This window comes from Triplophysa dalaica, chromosome 18 (assembly GCF_015846415.1).
Source record: "Triplophysa dalaica isolate WHDGS20190420 chromosome 18, ASM1584641v1, whole genome shotgun sequence".
In the NCBI taxonomy this organism is placed as follows: domain Eukaryota; kingdom Metazoa; phylum Chordata; class Actinopteri; order Cypriniformes; family Nemacheilidae; genus Triplophysa; species Triplophysa dalaica.
This window is the reverse complement of record NC_079559.1, coordinates 14,317,260-14,330,691: the sequence shown is the minus strand read 5'-3', so window position 1 is coordinate 14,330,691 and position 13,432 is coordinate 14,317,260. Positions and strand designations below refer to the sequence as shown.

Sequence of the window (13,432 nt, the reverse complement as noted above, 5' to 3'; positions counted from 1 at the left end):
AAGTTCAAAATGAACAGCAATCTTATTTTAATATAAAGATTATTTGGGGGAAAAAAGTCACTGTGGCAGTCCCCACACTTTGTATTGTTGGTTTGAGAAAATACTAAATTAGTTTAGCAGCAAAACATGTCAAAGCATTGGCACAAAAAGCAGCTGAATCATAAGCGCTGTCATGTGATGGCAGATATGGCATACCAGCCACGTTTATAAAGCACATACATATATAGCCCATCAGTGCCAAGGGAATCACACAAGCTGATCCGCACAACAACATCCGCACACCCTCTCACACACACCACACATCAGCAAACATACGTGCCAGTCAGACACAACACATACCTATTCACAGTGTTTGCTTTGCACTGAAACGCACGCTCATCCACATGCACGCTCACCCACACACACAAGCGATCATCAGCCGAAAAGATAATGACCAAATAAAATGAAAGCATCATTGCTATCAGCCCTTAGTCCCAAAGTATCACCCTGCTGAAGGTTCAGACATTTAGGGTGTGGTAGATCAATTTATACCAACAAGTGTTCGGTTGTTCCTTTATACAAAGAATAGTGCCAGACTGAGTCAGAACCGGCCCGCAAACCAGTCCAACAAATCAGGAGGTGTTTTCTTGACACAGTCACAAAAGTTTACATTATATAAGATGTATTTTTAAAGTTGCAAAATATCTGGATTAAAGGAAAAATTACAAAAGGACACTCTGTAATGTATTTAAAGGAAAAGTTAATCTCAAAATCAAAATTGTGTTAATTTTTACTCACCCAGATGACATGATGTTATAAGACCTCCATGTGTCTTCTGAACACAAATAAAGATATTTAGGAGACATCGAGAGATTTCCAGGCCTCCTCATAGACATCAAAGTTATAGTTGTTGTCAAGGTCCAGAAAAGTACTAAAGACATCGTTAAATTGGTCCATCCGCTCATAGTGGCTCAACTTAATATTTAGGAAAGCGAAGAGAATACTTTTCATGCGAAAAACAAACCAAAATATCGAGTTCAATCTATATATTCACCTATGTCTTTGGTGCGGGTTCACAAGAGCACTTCGATGCTTGCGAATTGGGTTGGGCAAAAAAGTGCAAGTCTTCCTCAATATCGAAATCATCAGACATTTTGCGAAGATCAGCTTATATACAGAGTGCTTGTAAACACAGAGTTACGCTTCCGGGTTGTCAGTCAGAATGTTGGCATCTGGCCTCACCGAATGGACAACTGTCAAAGTGCTCTCTTGAACGCGCACCAGACTGACAAGTACTAGGAGAATATATCTATTAAACTCGTTATTTTGTTTTGTTTTTCGCACATTCATTATTGTCGTCGCTTCCACTATGAGCGTATGGACCATTTTAATTATATCTTTAGTACTTTTTTCTGTCACCTAAATATCTTTATTTGTGTTCAGAATACGCTGGGAGGTCTTAAAACATGTTGAACGTAATGTGCATGAGTAATAAAATAAAACAATTTTGATTTTGAGATGAACTTTTCCTTTAACAATGTTCCCATGGCTTTTTTCATTTTGTCCATGTCCAAGCCTTAGTGAGTTCATATGGAGACATGAAGGTCTTTAAACATTCATGACAGGTGTTCTGTATTCAAAAAGCCTGTCTGCATCAGAGGAAAAGGAGACATGTGCTCCTTAGGGAGGATCTGTAACTAGAAGCTTTAATGTTCGCTTGGAGAAATTTGCATCAGCTCATTGCATACACATTGCCCTGGGCAAGGAGTTCCTCTGGAATATTGTGAACTCTTCTTTTTTTGTTCCTCAGACATAATGCTGTATAGGCATGAAATAGACCAATCGTGATTGAAAGTGTATGTTTTATCTCCGTTTAACTGATTGGATTAAAAACCCAACAGAAATACATATTTGCAATTCCTAAAGACATGGTATTCTAAGAAAAGCAAAGTAAAAAAACATCATCTTTGCTTTGTCCTTGTAGGTGTGAAATAGTCTCCAATTCTTTTGAGCTGTTTGTGCAACCCCCTTCCCACTCTGCAAATATTTTGGGATAAGCCCCTTTTTATATCATACATCCTGGAATCCAAAGCCTGAGGCTTTAACCTGACGAAATAGTCACTTGTCTTTTGACACATGAGTAGCGTTGTGTTCTTGGTTAACTGGGCAACACAAAAAGCCCTTCGCAACAGCGGCATCATTGTGCGGTTTGTAGTCTTTTTCTGTAGTCTGTGTTCTGAAAAGCTGTATGTTTCTTATCCAGACAGTCCAAAGGACGTTCAGAAAAATGTGCCTTTGGTTTTCTCGCAGAGGATCTTTTTGAAGGCTCTGCGGAAGTCTTTGTTGAAGATGGTGTAGATGACGGGATTGAGGCAGCTGTTGCAGTACCCGATCCAGAAGAAGAACTTGAAGAGGGGCTCTGGGAGGGTGCAGGTTTCTGGGCACACAGCCTGGAGGCTGTAGGAGAAGAAGAACGGAAACCAGCAGATGACAAATACGCCAATCACGACAGCTAATACAAAGGTGAAGCGTTTCTCTCGGTTCACCATGGCTTTGCGGCGTGCCGAATTGGGCGTTCCTTCATGCTTTGTCTTCCGTGCCACCAGCTTTGCACCTTTGGCTGTGGCTATCATGTCTCTGTATTTCTGAATGGTGGCAGGGGAATGGATGCCGCTGGGTGTCATGATGGGGGTGCAGGGCACCTCTATCCCCCGTCCACCCTGCTCTGTGTCCGAGTCAGAGCTCATGCTTTCACCGTTATTGTTGTCAGGTACTTTGATTGGCTTTTTCTCCTTCCTTCTGTCTTTCGATTTTTTACAAACAATATTGGATGAGTTGGAAGGTGAGGGGGAGGGACACAGAGAGGAATGCAGGGTGGTCAGTGTCGGGGCTGATGAGGGAGGCTGCAGGAGATTGTTGGTGGTTAGGCTGCGCTTCGTTTCACACAGCTGAACGGAATCCACTTGATACACAGCTAGGGTGGGAGGCCTCACCATTCTGGGGGTTTTCTGTGGGGTAGAAGGTATTTCCTCTCCTGTCCCATTTTCCTGCCCCTCGTGCTGAGGTGTGGTGGCACTGGCTAGGACTTCCTTCCGGGGCTCTCCTGGTGGACAACGCGTGCGCTGTTTGGCGATCTGGTAGATTCGCATGTAGACTAATATCATTATCAGACAAGGTGCAAAGAAGGAACCAATGGTAGAGTACAGGATGTACCAGCGCTCGTCGTTGAGCTGACACTGTGGCCCCCCGTCTGCATCCGCCCCACCTTTATTCTTGTTCATGGAGAGGAGGGGTGGGAAGGAGATAACTGCAGAGATCAGCCACACCACCAGAATTGCACATTTGATGCTTTTGTGCGTCCGCTGGGCACCGTATGTTACAGCACGTGAGATGGACATGTAACGGTCTAGACTAATGGCACACAGGTGCACTATAGAGGATGTGCAGAATAAGACATCCAGTGCTAGGTAAATCTCACACCATACGGAGCGGAAATACCAGTACCCCATCAACTCATTGGCCAGTGAAAATGGGATGATAAGCGTGGCCACCAAGATGTCAGCGCCTGCGAGAGAGACCAAGAACAGATTCTGGGGTCCTCTGAGTGAGCGGCTAGTTAACACAGCAATGATGACCAGAATATTGCCCACAATGGTAAAAATAATCATCAGCGTGATGGCTGTCGCAAACCCTGCTGTGGCTTCTGGAGAGTATGGGGAGAATTTGAGCAAGCTCTGGTTACAGGTTGGTGATGAAGTGCCTACGGTACTGTTGATGTTATTGCCAGGCAAACCTGGGCCGGCAGAGCACGCGCTCTCCATGACTGTCAAAGCACGGCCGCAGACGGTGCACGTGGACTGCTTCTCTCAATGGCTATGCTAATTCGGGTAGATTTTGTATAAAATTCGATTTTCTTTCGGTACATAAGATACATATAAATATCATTTAAGCTAAATTAAACCGTTTTACCTATAAATGAATGAATACATGGCTAACATCTATAAAGATCGTCTAGCCACTCCTTGAGTCACATGTCTGTGACTGTATTCTCTTCACAATAAACTGAGAATGAACGTCATTTAAAACTTTTCTATCACTTACTTGTAATATATTAAAGCCAATAAAAATGACTAGTGGAGAAAATTAAATAATAAATAAAACAACAAAGCTATGTTTGCATGCGTGGCACTGTACAAATAATTGCCAATATGTAAAAGGTATGAAATTTTGCGCATCAAAATGAGATCAAAACTTTACCTATAGTTCTATTTTAATTACGCCAATCTTAATCTTATGAAGAATTTACAAAATCAATATTTTGGAATGCATAAATCTTGGTTACCCAGATGCACAAGCCTCCACGGAGCACTAGGCTTTAAATATAAATCTCCAGAGAGCGCGCAGCAGCGAGCGGCAATGTGCCAATTTCCCCTCACGGTCTTCACAAGTTTTCAGGAAAAGAACGAAAGCGCTGATAAACGAATTGCTGGCTGAATATGTTCATCTTTGTTCTTCGCACGCTGAAAACTTACAAGATGTTGTGTCGTTAGATTCCTGAGTGGTGAAAGTCAGCGTAAAGAATTAGAAGCAATTTGTCCGGTGCGTCCATGCACCTGAAAGCAAGAAAATGTCTGAAAGTCCATTTCCTCCGTCGTTCTCCCGTTTTCAGTCTCTCGGCTTGGCTTGCTCCAAGTTGAATGCCTCAGTGACAGCTGTAAGTATCTGTGCGGCTCAAGCGAGCCGCTCTGGCTTCATATCAACGTAACGGTTCCTCTCAGCATACCCCAGTATAAATGATGTCAGGACGGGCGTCATGAAGCGAGCTCTTCTCTCCCTCCCACCCAGAACCCTGACCTATCCTAACACTCTGTCAAACAAAAAAATCAAAAATAAAGGTGTAAGGATTGCAAAAATATATGTTTCGGAGTACTCAATAAATCAACAACCTAAAGAACATATCCAAAAAATGAATACATTTAATGACACTGGCACAATGAAAAGTACACAATTAACTTAACGCATACATCGTTTAGCTTATATGACAAGCGCATGCAAAAATATATTGAAAATAAATAAAAGTAATAATTTTGACACCATGATGAGTGAAGAATGAATTTAACATGAAGCGTTTAAGTGCCTATAAGGTCACTGCATTAGGACACGCATTGGTTGCCTTACTGTCCCAAACTCACTTGACGTAAAGATAACACACTCTCACTATCTCTCTCTCTCTCTCTCTCTCTCTCAAAAATATGATAGAGACCTCGTGCCATTCCAACATTTAATACTTGCATCACAGACTGCGCTCTCGTGCGTAAAGGGACAGGGGGCTCATCACGCAACCGGGCTTTAGAGCTTCCTCCGCACATATTCGGTTTTATAAAGATCAAGTGGTTTAATGCTCACGTTGGTTTACAAAGTGCTACATATTCCCGCCGCAATTTAGAGCACGTATCCATTAAGATCCCTAAATTTGTTTCCAGTATTACAGTCGTGATGTTAGGAAAGAACATAGGACGGGGTGTCAGGAGGCCGGCGAACAATTGTAGCAACAGGGGAAACACTATAGGTTATTAAACAAATGAATAAATAAAGCTCTTTAGTTAAGTGTTGGATTTGGGAGAAACATTTGGCTAAGTAGAGATACAGACAGACAGGGAACCGTTTTACGTGTGGAAACCTGTGGTAAACTCTGCCCTCTTATGGAGAACATCACACACAAGAGAAGCTACAGAAATATTGTACGATGTGCAAATTATGCAGATGACAGATCAGATCATTTGATGGATTGTTTTGTCTTTGTTTATCCAACATTCACTTTGGCCTCTTTGTATTTTAAACTGCTAAACTCTAGCAAGTAATTGATTTTCATGTCGTGCATAAACCATTCATTGTACGTCATTCAACAACATTGCAACTGATCAGAATACACAAGATCTTGTGACTCATCCACTAGGTCGTGCATCTTGTGCGTTTTAAAGATTGCTAGGCTGCATGAGCCGCAACTGAGTAAAACCAAGGCAAAATTTACCTTCTCCATCAATTGCCTTCTAAGATCATGACACCCCCGAGAATGAGGTTCTCTTTGGACGATGCAGAATGTCACTCACTGTACCTTTATTCCTTAACCGTCAAATGTGTTGTTATGCCCCTTTTAAGGTGGCCAACGTATGTCTCAGTTTTTCATTTGCTACAGTACCCGACTGTAATATTATATTTATGAAATGCACTTTGTTGTTTTTTTGACCGAATCTGTATTCAAAAAATAAATAGTGTTGTGACCATAGGCTTTACCATGTTCTTGCTGTTATGAGCAAACTCATATTGTGAGAACTCTGGACAACATGCAGGGTTTCCAATTCACTTAAAGTGTATTGGATCAGGCGGTCTGCTAAAACATTTCCCATAGACTGGAGTAAGCAATATTTAAATGAGTTGTTTATATATACAAAGTGAAAATAGAGCACAAACAGGGGCAGAAATTGCTGTCATCTACTTTCCATCTTCAGTATATTGTGTCAAATGAATCTGTGTATATGACACAGTTCATTATTTCAGTCAGATTAAGAGCTCCAGCAGCCTATTTATTAACTGGGTATAATACAATTCAGAAATAGAGGCTCAGAACTGCATTGAAACAAATCGAAACAGTCAAGATTGGATCCAATTATAGTTTCAATTTCAAATAGGCCAAAATGTCACAGTAAGCAAATGTTGTGAAGGCTGGTGACTGTTGGAAGCAATAACCTCAAACTCCTCATCTTGTGTTATTGGGAAATGATTGACTTCAGTACTCCACCAGCTCACAGTTAACAATCTTCTGAAGTGCTAAAAGTAAATAAATAAAGTAGAATAGTAGGCTACATCGTTTTAGTTCAGCAAACTAGCTTTCAGGTTGTCTCCTTTTCATAGTCTTACACTGCCTCCATGTGGTCTCTTTTAAAAATGTTTCACAGATACCGTTCATACTGAGGAAGAAACTGACAATATGTCCAATGGGCAGAAGATGGCGCTGTTGTACAAACATATACAGTTGTCTTTTTCAACCACCTGCATATTCTCAATGGGACTGCATAACAAAATTCAACGACCCACTAAGTGAGAAACGTTGAAACAATGCCACAATTTATCTGGTATTTCTAAGAAAAAACGGTAGCATTGTTATTTGAGCGAAACGATGACAACATTGAATTCTGTATTAAAATGTATTTATTTATTTATACTTTAAAATAAGTGAACAGTGTAACAAAATGTATTGTTATAAAAACTCAACATTTAAAGTGCATGGCTTGAAAGCAAATAGATAAATAAATATTGACACAAATTCACAAAAAGGAAAATAAAATAATACTTAAAAATACAAAAAAACATATAGGTTACTTCTATAAGAAAACAAGATTCTGTGCCTGTTCACTTTTTTAAATGACCTAAAATCACAGTTTGTCAGGTATTTGCCCTTTAAAAATTTGTTTCAGACTAACAATTAGACAAACACATAATGGAAAAACTTGACATTTACAAGAGAACCAAACTAACCACACATCACCGCCACCAAATATAGTCACAGAATCACGTAGTGCAGTCAGACGGAACATTGACTGATGCAATAAAATGATTGCATTGTAGACATACATACTAAGCATATTATTGTTAAAGGCTAAAAATGTCAATGCTTTATTTTTTCCAGTTTTAAAGCTGTCAGTTGAGGTTTGGTCTTTGGTTTGATTGTCTGAAAGCTCCTGGACGATTATGTTTATGTCAAAAGACAACAATAGTATTTAGTCAAGATTAACACATTCACAACATTTGTATTTTCCATGATGGTTATTGGGTGTAGCAGTGTTGTCATTGAACGTGTCAGTGATGCCATTACTATTGTTTGGAAACAGACAGGCATTCGCTATATATAGTTTCTGTTTTGCCATAAACAATCAAGTAAAGATAGTTGGTGAATGTCATCTACGACAGCAGAGACCTTAAGCATGTGCCATAATCCTGCTGCCGCACAATGGCATTCAAATATATGTATACCCGTAGGATTGGAGACGTTCACCTGAACTCACATCAAACAACACAACACACAAAAGCACCTTTATAGATCTTTCACAGTCTCTGATATCCAAGCTGTGGAGCACAACCAGTAGATCTTCTTTTGTCTTCTTGACAAAGTCTCAAGTTTATAATGTTCTGTCACAGATCATTGGAGGCCAGTTCAAGATTTCTTCAATCCGTACACAGCCACTAAAATGCAGCAGCGCTGTTTTCTCGGTCTAGTACAGAAAAAGGGCACAGAACGTCTGTCTCGAACTGCAGCAGTTGGCCCATGAAAGCCAGGTTGGGTGAGATGACTTGTCTGCGGCGTTTCACAAAGTCAAAAGCCTCGTCGAGGCGGACACGGCGGGCGTGTATCAGGTATGCCAGGCAGATGGTCGCTGACCTAGAGATCCCTGCATGACAGTGGACCAACACTCGGCCACCGCTTTCTTTTACCGACTCTGCAGACGCAACAGAGGGGATCATCAGTTTTTAAGTCTTTAAGTCTCCGTTTATAAATCTTGCATAAAAACATAAAAAATGCACAATAATGGTAAGTGTTGGACTTACCAATGAAATGGATTGCTTCAGGAAAGAGCACACGTATATCTGCAGCTAGATTGTCTTCGACCTTTAGCGTCTTGTACTGAAGTTCTTCCTCAAACAGGTTTGGACAAGAGGAGGAAACGTTAAGAACAGCCGTAATCCCACACCGCTCCAGAGTTTCCCTTCTGGACGAGTGATGAGCGCTGCCAAGAAAGAGGAAGGGAAGGAGCTCAACTGGACCACCCTATCGATTTCAAAGGAACCAAAACCATGTGATTAGAAACCTCAGAAATACAGTTCACATTTCATACAGTCATTGTAGTTACACATTACTAATGGTTAGATTAAAGCAAATATTATCCAGACTCTAACATCGTCAATATATACAATATTTAAAGGTCTATTCCTGCTAACCTGATCATAGAGAGGAGTCTTTCTTCCTGACACGATGGGTTCCGAGTCACTGAGAGCAGGATTTGAACACATGACCGGAAGGTTAAAACAAAGCTCTGGGTAATGTGTAAAGAATCCATCAAAGCCACCTGAAAATGGGAAAGAGCAAAATGTTTTTGAGTCTATAAATGGAAATTTTATTTTGAAGGTTTGACAAATAAAAACAATAGATCTCAACAAATCTTAAAGCAACATTACACCACCAATGATAGAAAAACAGCTGTTCTGATCTGTTCTCTTTGTTTTCAATGGGTTCACGTGACAATAATCCTTTTTATAACAATGTATTTTACAAACACAAATGAAACAGAAGGAACTATTTCTAGCTGAATTATTTTGTTAAAATATTATTTATTAATATATTTTACTTGAATAAAATCGCGTGAAACCCATTTTTAGGCTGTCTCGCTGACATTGAAGTAGTCTACTGTACATAATCTACACAGAACTATAGAAATTAAGGAATGTATATATGTGTTCTCTTATAAAAACGCACAAACGTACTTGCTTTTGTTTTGGGTTGTTTTAATAACATGTTCTTTACTAATCAAAACATAACATTCACACGTAACATGTATTTAAAAACAGTAACCAATTCTCACGTTTTGGGAAGTTTACCTTGTAAAAAGCAGATCTGAGTAGATCCAGACTGGACCTCTAATTGAAGGGCACTGATCAGGAGACTGGCCAGACTCTCACTCTTCAGATCTCCGACCGACCGACTGTTTTCATCCAGGACGACCACCGGAGAGAAGTCCCCGTTACGTAGCTGGGCCAGCAGCGATTTATCGGCCACCAGCCACTCGAGAGACACCACGGAGCTCTTGGATCTGCGCCTCAACATTGAGTTCCAGTTCACGTTGCGAGACTCGATGATGTGCGACCGGGAGTAGGCGAGGAAAGGCCGGCAGTCCAACACGATACATCCTCCGGACGTGAAGAACTCACTGGGAGTGCGCAAAATGTGAACTAACTCACTACCTGAAATCTCGAGAGGTTCGCCAATACCCATGACTTCACAAGATAAACAACAGCTGTGAGAAGAATTGAATGAAGCCCGTTCAGTAGATAATAAACTTATTTTTTACTATAAAAATGCACCGCTGTAATTTATAATAAAAACTAAGACACAAAACAATATTGCTGTGTGTTGGGCCTAGTGTGTTTTCACAGTGATACAACTAAATAAATATAAAAAGGAATAAATTTGTCTTTAACTATAGGGCTTCGTCGGTTTTTCGCCAAAGCTTAATTTTACACTCCTTCTTGTCAGCAGATGTGATTCTAGAGTACAGGAGGGTATGGAGACGGTATTTGTACCGCGTCTCCTCCGCCACAGCCACGCCTTCATTTTCCACATAAGGAACAAACGTCATGGACGGAAACGCCATATTTGGTCCGTTGACGTAGACCGACAGTCTAAATATGGCTCTTGACACGCTCTCCCCTCAGTTCCCACCGGCACGTGGTTGTTGGGGTTACCCGTGTTTTTTGATGTTGTGACGTTTGTTTAAGCTGTACAACCGCTCACACACACATACGTAAATGACCATATTGTGTATACGGCACCTGCGTGGCTATCTTGAGGTTTTTGAGCAAACTTTCTAAATGAGTCGCGAGTTAGATCAGCATCAGCATCATTAAATCATCTCTCACTTGATGTGACGCATTATTCGTTGTTGTGTGGGCAAAATACACAATGCTGCAACTTTCCACAGGTGCACAGTTTCAAAGGGTGATGCGAACTGTCAGGAGAGCGGAATAAATAGAATAGACCAGACTACAAAAAGATACGAGAAAAACAACACACACATTATTGATTCATCAAGCATTTATGCACTATCGTTTGACATATGCAGTCTATGAAATAAAAATGATATCCAACGGTGAAATTCAAAGTAAATACAGAAAGAAAATGTTATTAATTTCATGTTATGAAAAATGTATTGTAATAAAAAATAGATTTCACAAATGATAATGCAATTATGAAAATAAAATTTATAAAACATACAAAATAATTAATTTCACACAGTCATGCTTTTTTCATGATATCTATGATTTACTGCTAGCTGACTTGTTTGTAATAATCTAATGTTATAACGTTTATATTCTATACTCAAATTTATTTATTAATTCGATATAATTTTTTTGAATGATCTTGCTCGTTCTATAAACACCATCCACTGTGCTGTGTTTTACCTTTTCTGTTTTCCTGTTTGCCCCTGTAAAGCTGCTTTGGAACAATGTACACTGTGAAAAGCGCTATATAAATAAACTTGAACTGAATTAATCTGAAGTGTCATTCTAGGACAGAGTGTGATTCATAAAAGCACTTCAAAATCAGTTCTGTGTGACTAGATGCATAAACAGACGAACAAATCAATTCAAAATGCCGTCTGATGTTCCAGCATCCTGTTTTTACCCCTTAGAACAAAACAACATGGTTGCAGACATCAAGGAGCATCTCTGTACATAGGAATGACTCTTATAGCATGGCCTGCTGCATCAGGACTCTGCGTGTTCAAAACAGTCTAGCCAGCATAGTCTCCATTCATGTTCAGACAGTAGCACTAAAAGGGTGGGTGTTGTTCTCTTAAATGAATAGATGTGTAGTGGAGAAACTACACTTGCCATATGGTAGAGAGTGGAAAACCACAGTGATCTCTGAATGTAGGATTATGTTTGGAATTAAACAGTCTGAGAGGGCTGGATAATCTTAAACAGCATCTGTAGGCTCACAAATCGTCTCTCTCCGCATCACAGCGTTTTTTTGCACCTTGGTTTTTAACCAGCCAGCTCTCATCGTATACAATTTAAATTAGTATTTCTGAAGGTAGTTGGAGCAATATTCATTATTCAAGTACAGTTGTGTTAAATATTGCATCAGCATCTATTCAGCTGTGCAGTACTCAAAACATGTCAAGGACTCTTTTTTGGAACACAAGAGAAGATATTTCTAGAAATGTTTTAATGGTTTTGATTCCATATATTGAAAGTCAATGGGTCTGGTGTTGTTTGGTTGGCCACCTTTAACAAAATATTTTCTTTTGTGTTCTCCAGAAGAAAGAGAGTCATGCAGGTTTGAAATGACATGACGGTAAAGGATAACAGAATTTTCAATTTTGGACAAACTAGCGGCTGTTAGTACTAAATATCAGCCCTTTTTGGAACATAGTTTTGGTCAATAAAGTTACAGGACTGGAAACTAACTGTTGTGTAACAGTGAATAATAACTAATCATTTATGTTTAATGACAACAAGAAACGTTATTTACGGAACTATGAGGAAAAGCATTCTGAAGTGACTCACCGATTAGAGAATGGAAATTTTGCTTTCTCATGTATGGTGGCCAATGTTAGCAAATGTGATGCATCAGATCGGGGACAATTAATGCTATTGCCAAATCAATCCCATGTGATAACAAAAATAACTTATATGACAGTGGTTCATTCAACCAAAATGACTAATAATTAGTAGGCCTAATGCTGACAGGTATTCTTTTTTAAATAGAAAACATTTTGACAGTTTAAGGAATTATAATATGGTGTCTGTCTACCAAAATACACAATCTATTTTCCAACAGAGGATTTTCACAACATTATCTGGATGACACACAGTATAGTTGGAGCTCAGCTGGAATACAGAATCCAAAATAAAACCATGTGCAAAATTCAAGTAAAAATGAATTTAAATAATTTGTACTCTTCCAGCTCAGCCTAAAATCACAAACCAAAACCAAAGCCACTGTTGTTAAAGGAAGAAGAGGCGGATCCGCCCACTGTGTGTTTTTCTTCACTGTGTGTGTTAGTAGCAGCTGTGAGTTCAGCTCGCTTTGTCCTCTCCTTCACTCCCTCGCGTTTGAATTTTCCTTCTCCCCCATCTTTTTCCTTGACAATTTCACCCACAACTGCGGTTACTCCTCCTTCCCACACTTGAAGCTTCATCTTCATATCGTCACATACTTCATTCGGCTTTCATTTTTATGTTCGTGCAAGTCCTTGTGGGTTTTAAAGGGCCCAATTGTTTTTTTAACTTAACATTTGTTATGTTTTTATCGAGTTTGTGCCCTTACTAAAATAGGAAAAACACATTTAATAATTCCTCCTGACCCATACTATATGTAAATTCTGAATTAAATGATTTTCCAGTCATTGAAGCACTTTAGGCTAGACGTTACACTTTCATGTTCTTGTGATTTTGCAGTGAGCCTTACTAACCAACTGATACTACAGCAAACAAGTCTTACACTTACTGGTATACTTTTTCTATTGTAACTAACTTTATGAAAGCATTTCATTTACTACTGCTACAAACATAATTGAATCTTTATACATTTTTATAGGATACTAATTCACTCTAGAGTACATGTCTGGTTAAGTAAATCGTTGCAGTTAGCCTACTGTTTTGGCACAACGTACAA

The 13,432-nt window shown here is 39.6% G+C and overlaps 2 protein-coding genes across 2 annotated transcripts; both read right to left on the bottom strand.

The window, feature by feature from the left end:
• Positions 1-1,823: 1,823 nt before the first annotated feature.
• adra2b (adrenoceptor alpha 2B) lies at positions 1,824-4,789 on the bottom strand. Its single transcript, XM_056772542.1, has one exon. The coding sequence runs from the start codon at positions 3,798-3,800 to the stop codon at positions 2,259-2,261; it is 1,542 nt and encodes a 513-aa protein (XP_056628520.1). The 5' UTR covers positions 3,801-4,789; the 3' UTR covers positions 1,824-2,258.
• Positions 4,790-7,170: 2,381 nt separating this feature from the next.
• On the bottom strand, positions 7,171-10,275 carry dusp2 (dual specificity phosphatase 2). Its single transcript, XM_056772546.1, has 4 exons — positions 9,631-10,275; positions 8,974-9,101; positions 8,584-8,803; positions 7,171-8,474 (listed from the first exon to the last, which is right to left on the bottom strand). The coding sequence occupies exons 1-4, from the start codon at positions 10,022-10,024 to the stop codon at positions 8,221-8,223; spliced, it is 996 nt and encodes a 331-aa protein (XP_056628524.1). The 5' UTR covers positions 10,025-10,275; the 3' UTR covers positions 7,171-8,220.
• Positions 10,276-13,432: the final 3,157 nt, after the last annotated feature.

Coding starts and splice junctions, on each gene's coding strand:
- adra2b (XM_056772542.1), bottom strand. CDS start 3,800: ATGGAGAGCGCGTGCTCTGCCGGCCCAGGTTTGCCTGGCAATAACATC.
- dusp2 (XM_056772546.1), bottom strand. CDS start 10,024: ATGGGTATTGGCGAACCTCTCGAGATTTCAGGTAGTGAGTTAGTTCAC. Junction 9,102..9,630: donor TCAGATCTGCTTTTTACAAG/GTAAACTTCCCA, acceptor TCCCATTTTCAG/GTGGCTTTGATGGATTCTTT. Junction 8,804..8,973: donor AGACTCCTCTCTATGATCAG/GTTAGCAGGAAT, acceptor TGAAATCGATAG/GGTGGTCCAGTTGAGCTCCT.